At 52.3% G+C, this 8,929-nt stretch overlaps 1 protein-coding gene across 1 annotated transcript in view; it reads right to left on the bottom strand.

The window, feature by feature from the left end:
* Positions 1 to 1,176: 1,176 nt before the first annotated feature.
* Positions 1,177 to 8,929, bottom strand: part of LOC147084799 (uncharacterized) — a 42,338-nt gene continuing 34,585 nt past the window's right edge. The window contains exons 6-7 of the mRNA XM_085979337.1: positions 7,266 to 7,430; positions 1,177 to 2,057 (exon numbers count right to left, since the gene is read on the bottom strand). Of these exons, the coding sequence (XP_085835463.1) occupies positions 1,465 to 2,057; positions 7,266 to 7,430 (758 nt within the window). The 3' untranslated portion in view covers positions 1,177 to 1,464. The remainder of the gene's footprint in view (positions 2,058 to 7,265; positions 7,431 to 8,929) is intronic.

An 8,929-nucleotide genomic window follows, 5' to 3' on the forward strand; every position in this document is an offset into this window, starting at 1 on the left:
TGTGTGTACGAGAGTGTCGGTGTGTGTGTGTGTGTACGGGAGTGTCGGTGTGTGTGTGTGTGTACGAGAGTGTCAGTGTGCGTACGAGAGTGTCGGTGTGTGTGTGTGTGTACGAGTGTCGGTGTGTGTGTACGAGAGTGTCAGTGTGTGTGTGTGTGTACGAGAGTGTCAGTGTGTGTGTGTGTACGAGAGTGTCGGTGTGTGTGTGTGTGTACGAGAGTGTCGGTGTGTGTGTGTGTGTACGAGAGTGTCGGTGTGTGTGTGTGTGTACGAGAGTGTCGGTGTGTGTGTGTGTGTACGAGAGTGTCGGTGTGTGTGTGTGTGTACGAGAGTGTCGGTGTGTGTGTGTGTGTACGAGAGTGTCGGTGTGTGTGTGTGTGTACGAGAGTGTCGGTGTGTGTGTGTGTGTACGAGAGTGTCGGTGTGTGTGTGTGTGTACGAGAGTGTCGGTGTGTGTGTGTGTGTACGAGAGTGTCGGTGTGTGTGTGTGTGTGTTCGAGAGTGTCGGTGTGTGTGTACGAGAGTGTCGGTGTGTGTGTGTGTGTACGAGAGTGTCGGTGTGTGTGTGTGTGTACGAGAGTGTCGGTGTGTGTGTGTGTGTACGAGAGTGTCGGTGTGTGTGTGTGTGTACGAGAGTGTCGGTGTGTGTGTGTGTACGAGAGTGTCGGTGTGTGTGTGTGTGTGTTCGAGAGTGTCGGTGTGTGTGTATGAGAGTGTCGGTGTGTGTGTGTGTGTACGAGAGTGTCGGTGTGTGTGTGTGTGTACGAGAGTGTCGGTGTGTGTGTGTGTGTACGAGAGTGTCGGTGTGTGTGTGTGTGTACGAGAGTGTCGGTGTGTGTGTGTGTACGAGAGTGTCGGTGTGTGTGTACGAGAGTGTCGGTGTGTGTGTGTGTACGAGAGTGTCGGTGTGTGTGTGTGTGTACGAGAGTGTCAGTGTGTGTGTGTACGAGAGTGTCGGTGTGTGTGTGTGTGTACGAGAGTGTCGGTGTGTGTGTGTACGAGAGTGTCAGTGTGTGTGTGTACGAGAGTGTCAGTGTGTGTGTGAGTATGTATGAGAGTGTCAGTGTGTGAGTATACGAGAGTTTCAATGTGTGTGTGTTGAACATTTCCGGGTGAAAGCAGATGAATGGGAGGGCAGGATCTGTTGGGATGCTCTTCCACTGAACAGATCACTCAACACATTGAGCTGCTTTTTAATGACTGGAGTTTGGCGGGGTGGGAGTGAAGTGGAACACACAACCGACATTAAAACATTGACAGTCCGAAGCGGAGAGAGAGCGACGCACAGTCCGCACAGACCCTTCCAAAGGCTCCACTGGCGTATCCTCCCGGGAGCTTGGGGTGTTTCAAACCACCTCCCGCTCGGTCGCAGGGAGAACGTCACGGGAACGACACGGGAAATCACGCGACCGAGAGAGTCCGGGATGTGGGATTCGGGGGATGGAGAGGGACGGATGGACGTTGTCAGTCAGAGAGGGTTGGCCCCACCTGCCTGGTGTGGACCCTCTGGTGCCTCTTGACGTGGGGCGAGCGGGTAAATCCCTTGCCGCAGACTGCGCACTTATAGGGCCGTTCTCCGGTGTGAACCCGCTGGTGTTTCTTCAGCTCGCCTGACTGAGTGAAGTCCTTCCCGCAGGCCGCACACTTGTAGGGCCGCTCCCCGGTGTGGATCCGGCGGTGGGTCAGCAGGTTGGAGGAGTTGACGAAACGCTTGCCGCACACGGTGCAGGTGAACGGCCTCTCGCCGGTGTGGATTCGCTCGTGCACCGTCACCTCCGACAGGTGCTTGAAGCCCTTCCCGCAGACTGCGCAGAGGAAGGGCCTCTCGCCTGTGTGGATCCGCTGGTGCGTCTTCACTGAGGACGGGTGCAGGAAGCTCTTCCCGCACACCCCGCACTGGTGGGCCTTCTTGCCCGCAGCGGCGCGCCGCCTCCCCTGGTCGGTCAGCCCCCCTCCGGCATCCCCAAGGGCGGGCGGGCGGGAGGCGGGAGCTGAGGGGGTCTCCCCGCCATCCTCCTCCTCGATCTTCACCTTCACCCCGGCTTCTGTCAACGGGACTGCGGGACAGAAGCGGAGAGAACGTGATTAGACACCGGACAGCACAGCAAGATCCCGCTCCCCCTCCCATCGCCTGCCCACCAGCCTAAGAACATAAGAAATAGGAGCAGGAGCCGGCCATTCGGCCCCTCGAGCCTTCAATAAGATCAGGGCTGATCTTCTACCTCAACTCCACTTTCCCCGCCCGATCCCCGTATCCCTCGATTCCCCGAGAGTCCAAAACTCTCTCGATCTCGGCCTTGAATATACTCAACGACTGAGCCTCCACAGCCCTCTGGGGCAGAGAATTCCAAAGATTCACCGCCCTCTGAGTGAAGAAATTCCTCCTCATCTCAGTCCTCAATGGCCGACCCCTTATCCTGAGACTGTGACCCCTGGTTCGAGACTCTCCAGCCCAGGGGGGAAACAGCCTCTCAGCATCGACCCTGTCAATCCCTGTAAGAATGTTTCAATGAGATCACCTCTCATTCTCTACCACAGAAGGCAGTTGAGGCCAGTTCATTAAATATATTCAAGAAGGAGTTAGATATATTTCTTAAGGCTAAAGGGATCAAGGGGTACGGGGAGAAGGTAGGGACAGGGTACTGAGTTTGGATGATCAGCCATGATCTCATTGAATGGCGGAGCAGGCTCGAGGGGCCGAATGGCCGACTCCTGCTCCTATCTTCTATGTTTCTATGCTTCATTCTTCTAAACTCTAGAGAATGTAGGCCTAGTCTATTCAATCTCTCCTCATAGGACAACCCCCCCGATCCCAGGAACCAGTCTGGTGAACCTTCGTTGCACTCCCTCTATGGCAAGTATATCCTTCCTTAGGTAAGGAGACCAGAACTGTGCCCAGTACTCCAGGTGTGGTCTCGCCAGGGCCCTATATAATTGCAGTAAGACCTCTTTACTCTTATACTCAAATCCTCTTATAATAAAGGCCAACATACCATTTGCTTTCCCAATCGCTTGCTGTACCTGCATGTTAACTTTCAGTGATTCGTGTACAAGGACACCCAGGTCCCCCTGAACACCAACACTAACATGCTGGCATAGTGGTTAGCACTGTTGCCTCACAGCGCCAGGGACCCGGGTTCGAATCCGGCCTCGGGTGACTGTCTGTGTGGAGTTTGCACATTCTCCCCGTGTTTGCGTGGGTTTTCTCCGGGTGCTCTGGTTTCCTCCCACAGTCCAAAGATGTGCGGGTTAGGTTGATTGGCTATGATAAATTGACCCTTAGTGTTAGGGGGATTAAATACGTGGGGTTGCGGGGATAGGGTGGGATATGTGTTGGTGTAGGGCTTACAGGGATCGGGTGGGATATGTGTCGGTGCAGGCTCGATGGGCCGAAATGGCCTCTATCTGCACTGTGGGGTTTCTGTGATTCTGTGATCTGTGACACCCAGGTCCCTCTGATCACCAACATTTCCCAATCTCTCACCATTTAAAAAATACTCTGCTTTTCTATTTTTCCTACCAAAGTGGATGAACTTCACATTTCTCCACATTATATCCCATTTGCCTTGTTCTTGCCCACTCACTTAGCCTGACTATATCCCCTCGAAGCCTCTATGCATCCTCCTCACAACTTACATTCCCACTCACCCTCTCTCTGAGCGAGCTCTCCGTCGTCCCTCCACCTCACCCCCTTTCCCCATGCCAACAGAAAAGCAGAATCTTTTTTAAATGGTTCAAGAGACTAGTAAATGTTGATACTGAGGATTGGTTAACGGACAGAAAACAGAGGGTAGGAATAAACGGGTCTTTTTCAGGTTGGTGGGGTGCCGCAAGGATCAGTGTTGGGGCCTCGGCTATTTACAATCTGTATTAATGAGCTAGATGAAGGGACCGAGTGTAATGTATCCAAGTTTGCTGACGATACAAAGCTAGATGGGACAGTGAGCAGTGAGGAGAACACAGAGGCTGCAAAGGGATATAGATAGACTGAGTGAGTGGGCAGTAAGGTGGCAGGTGGAGTATAATGTGGGGAAATGTGAGGGTTTTCACTTTGGTAGGAAGAATAGAAATACAGAATATTTTTTAAATGGGGAGAAACTATTAAATGTTGGTGTTCAGGGAGATTTGGGTGTCCTCGTTCAGGAAACACAGAGAGTTAGCATGTAGGTACAGCAAACAATAAGGAAGGCAAATGGCATGTTGGCCTTTATTACAAGGGGGTTGGAGTATAAGAGTGAGGAAGTCTTGCTCCAATTGTACAGGGCCTTGGTGAGACCACACCTGGAGTACTGTGCACAGTTTTAGAAACATAAACATAGAAGATAGGAGCAGGAGTCGGCCATTCGGCCCCTCGAGCCCGCTCCGCCATTCAATGTGATCACGGCTGATCATCCAAATTCAGTACCCTGTCCCTGCTTTCTCCCCATAACCCTTGATCCCTTTAGCCTTAAGAAATATATCCAACTCCTTCTTGAATATATTTAATGAATTGGCCTCCACTGCCTTCTGTGGTAGAGAATTCCACAGGTTCACCACTCTCTGGGTGAAGAAATTCCTCATCTCAGTCCTAAATGGCTTACCCCTTATCCTTAGACTGTGACCCCTGGTTCTGGACACCACCGCCATCGGGAACATCCTTCCTGCATCTAGTCTGTCTAGTCCTGTCAGAATTTTATAGGTTTCGATGAGATCCCCTCTCATTCTTCTAAACTCCCGCGAGTATAAGCCCAATCGACCCAATCTCTCCTCATACGTCATTCCTGCCATCCCAGGTATCAGTCTGGTGAATCTTCGCTGCACTCCTTCCATGGCAAGAACATCCTTCCTCAGATAAGGCGACCAAAACTGCACACAATACTCAAGGTGTGGTCTCACCAAGGCCCTGTACAACTGCAGCAAGACATCCTTGTTCCTGTACTCGAATCCTCTCGCTACGAAGGCCAACATACCATTTGCCTTCTTAACCGCCTGCTGCACCTGCATGCTTACCTTCAGCGACTGGTGCACAAGGACACCCAGGTCTCGTTGCACTTCCCCTTCTCCCAATCTATTGCCATTCAGATAATAATCTGCCTTCCTGTTTTTGACACCAAAGTGGATAACCTCGCATTTATCCATATTATACTGCATCTGCCATGCATCTGCCCAATCACCCAACCTGTCCAAATCATCCTGGAGTTTCTCGGCATCCTCCTCACAGCACACACGCCCACCCAGCTTTGTGTCGTCTGCAAACTTGGAGATGTTACATCTAGTTCCCTTGTCTCGATCATTAATATATATTGTGAATAGCTGGGGTCCTTGCACCGATCCCTGCGGTACCCCACTAGTCACTGCCTGCCACTCGGAAAAAGACCCGTTTATTCCAACTCTTTGCTTCCTGTCTGCCAACCAGTTCTCTATCCAAGTCAATACCTTGCCCCCAATCCCATGTGCCTTAACTTTACACGCTAATCTCTTATGCGGGACCTTATCGAAAGCCTTTTGAAAGTCCAAATACACCACATCCACTGGTTCTCCCTTATCTATTCTACCAGTTACATCCTCAAAAAATTCCAGTAGATTAGTCAAGCATGATTTACCTTTTGTAAATCCATGTTGACTTTATCCGATCCGGTCACTGTTTTCCAAGTGCTCTGCTATTACATCCTTTATAATGGACTCTAGCATTTTCCCCACTACCGATGTCAGGCTTACCGGTCTGTAATTCCCCGTTTTCTCTCTACCACCTTTTTTGAACAGTGGGGTTACATTAGCTACCCTCCAATCCATGGGTACCGTTCCAGAGTCTATCGAGTTCTGGAAGATGACCAGCAATGCATCTGCTATTTCTAGGGCCACTTCCTTAAGTACCCTTGGATGTGGATTATCAGGCCCTGGGGATTTATCGGCCTTCAATCCCATCAATTTCCTTAACACCATTTCCCTACAAATACTGATTTCTATCAGTTCCTCCCTTTCATTAGACCCTATGTTCCCTGACCTCTTTGGGAGGTTATTTGTGTCCTCGTTTGTGAAGACAGAACCAAAGTATGTATTTAATTGGTCTGCTATTTCTTTGTTCCCCATTATAAATTCCCCTGACTCTGACTGCAAGGGACTTACGCTTGACTTCACCAATCTTTTTCTCTTCACATATCTATAAAAGCTTTTACAGTCAGTTTTTATGTTCCCTGCAAGCTTACGCTCATACTCTATTTTCCCCCTCTTAATTAATCCCTTTGTCCTCCTTTGCTGAATCCTAAACTGATCCCAATCCTCAGGTTTACTGCTTTTTCTGGCCAATTTATATGTCCTCTCCTTGGATCTTATGCTATCCCTAATTTCCCTTGTTAGCCACGGTTGAGTCACCTTTTTTGTTTTATTTTTATGCCAAACTGGGATGAACAAATTCTGTAGTTCATCCATGCGGTCTTTGAATGTTTGCCATTGCCTATCCCCCGTCAACCCTTTGAGTGACATTCCCCAATCAATCCTACCCAACTCGCGCCTCATACCATCGTAGTCTCCTTTATTTAAATTCAGGACCCTAGTCTCTGAGTCAACTATTTCACTCTCCATCTTAATGAAGAATTCTATCATATTATGATCGCTCTGACCCAAGGGGCCTCGCACAAGATTGCTAATTAATCCTTTTGGTCCCTTATCTAAGGAAGGATATACTTGCCTTGGAGGCGGTGCAACGAAGGTTCACTAAACTGATTCCTGGGATGAGAGAGCTGTCCTATGATGAGAGATTGTGTAGATTGGGCCGATACTCTCTGGAGTTTAGAAGAATGAGAGGTGATCTCATTGAAACGTACCAGATTCTGAGGGGGATTGACAGGGTAGGTGCTGAGAGGCTGTTTCCCCCTGGCGGGGGAGTCTCGAACCAGGGGTCACAGTCTCAGGATAAGGGGTCGGCCATTGAGGACTGAGATGAGGAGGAATTTCTTCACTCAGAGGGCGGTGAATCTTTGGAATTCTCTACCCCAGAGGGCTGTGGAGGCTCAGTCGTTGAGTATATTCAAGGTTGAGATCGAGAGATTTTTGGACTCTAGGGGAATCAAGGGATATGGGGATCGGGCGGGAAAGTGGAGTTGAGGTAGATCAGCCATGTTGTTATTGAATGGCGGAGCAGGCTCGAGGGGCCGAATGGCCAACTCCAGCTCCTATTTCTGATGTTCTTCTGGTCCGCATTCGGCCCATCGGTCCCTGTTCCCTCCCGCCATGGTCGGTGGTCTTAACTCGCTCCAGTGTGGCTCCCGAGGTACCGATCGACGTACTTGCCATCTCTGGTGCTGCAGCCGCTTGGAGCCCGGGGGGCAGGGCGTCGGAGACGAGTCGGCGGGGGGAGGGGGGCGGAGCCGCGGACTCTTCCTCTGCGTTCCGTGCGTGGTCCCGCGTTCCCCCAGCGCTGTGCCCCACCCGAGCCTCACCGATCGGCCCGTCTACGGGAGGTCAGGTCCGTCCCTGCAGGGAGAGAAGACGGGCGTTAGCGAGCGGGCGCGACCCAGAAACCCGTCCCCCCCCCCTCAACCCCGGGCGCAGCACAGAAACCCATCCTTCCGCGCTAACCGTCACACCGGTCTCCCAGCCCCGGGCGCAGCCTTCCAACCGATCCCACCCACCCACCCCTTGCAGGTAGCAGACCCGGACCCCGCCTGCAGCCCCACCCCGCGTCGCTCCCCTCCCCAGAATCAGCTGATCCTAAGCCGGGGCGGAGGGGAACCTCCGCGGCTCAGGGGATTTGGGGTGGGGGGGGGGGGGCGGGTGAACCAGCCGGGGCTGCTGCGTCCCGGTGCCTGACCGGTGACCCCGGCTGACCGGTGGGGGACGGGGCGGCGGTGGGGGGAGCGGTGAGGAGGGGCTTGGATGCTCAGGTGCGATGCACCCCTTAGCCGAATATCCCTCTGACACTCTCTGGGGAGCAGAGCCCTCCTTGGTTGCCCATGGAGCCCCTGAAGAGGGGGGGGGGAGGGCAATGAGGGCAAAATAGGAGGAAAAAAAGTCAGAAATCTTTAAAAAAAAACAACAAATAAAATTAAATCATTGAAGATAATTAAATGTAGAGCAAGTGATGAATGATGAGTTGAATCAGCTGCTGGTTCTCCTCTCCCAGACCCAGGCTGAAGCCAGGAGGCTGCCCTGGTCACTCCTCCCCCTGGTGCCTTCTACCTGATGCTGGGGATCCTGAACCCAGCTACAGGCCCCGGCCTCCCGCAACTGCGCAGGCGCCACGTCCGGCCCCGCCCTTTCCTCTTCCCCATACTGCGCAGGCGTCATATTCCTTACTCCGTACTGCGCAGGCGCTGCGTCCGGCCCCGCCCTCTCCTCGTCCCCCATACTACGCAGGCGCCACATTCGGCAACGTCCCCCCCCTTCTCGTCCCCTTACTGCGCAGGCGCCATATTTGGCTCCGCCCCCCCCCGATTTCCCCCCCCCCACGCAGGCGCACTGCCGCCCCGCTGCCGCGGATGGAGCGGTTTCCCTGGCGCGCGGCACTCTGGGTGAAAGGGCCCTCCATTGAGCCGGGCGCCCGGGCTCTGCCTGCTCACAGCGCTCAGGACCCTGCCCAGGGCTGCAGAGCGCTTCCCCAGAGAGAATTCTCTTCATAATGACAGGATTTATCATTGTGAATTGCCCAGAGGCTTTGAGTGTTCTTTTTAATGATTCTTTAATTTTTTTCACTATATAATTAAAATGAAGTGTATATAAAAATATATACATAAAAAATATGGACAGGTCTTCCATGGTGATACTCAGGAGTATCAGAGCGATTTATTTCAGGTGTGCGGTTTGAAGTGTGACAGGAAGGAAGTGTGACTAGTGCAAGCGATTAGAGACGGACTGGTACATTTATTGATGTCGGGGGTTGTGTGTGAGAGAGTGCGTGTGAGAGTGTGTGTGTGTGAGAGAACGTGTGAGAGAACATGTGAAAGTGTGCATG

The sequence above is a fragment of the Somniosus microcephalus genome, unplaced genomic scaffold (genome assembly GCF_052327205.1).
Source record: "Somniosus microcephalus isolate GS21.2 unplaced genomic scaffold, FLI_Smic_1.0 unresolved_chr9, whole genome shotgun sequence".
Taxonomy (NCBI): domain Eukaryota; kingdom Metazoa; phylum Chordata; class Chondrichthyes; order Squaliformes; family Somniosidae; genus Somniosus; species Somniosus microcephalus.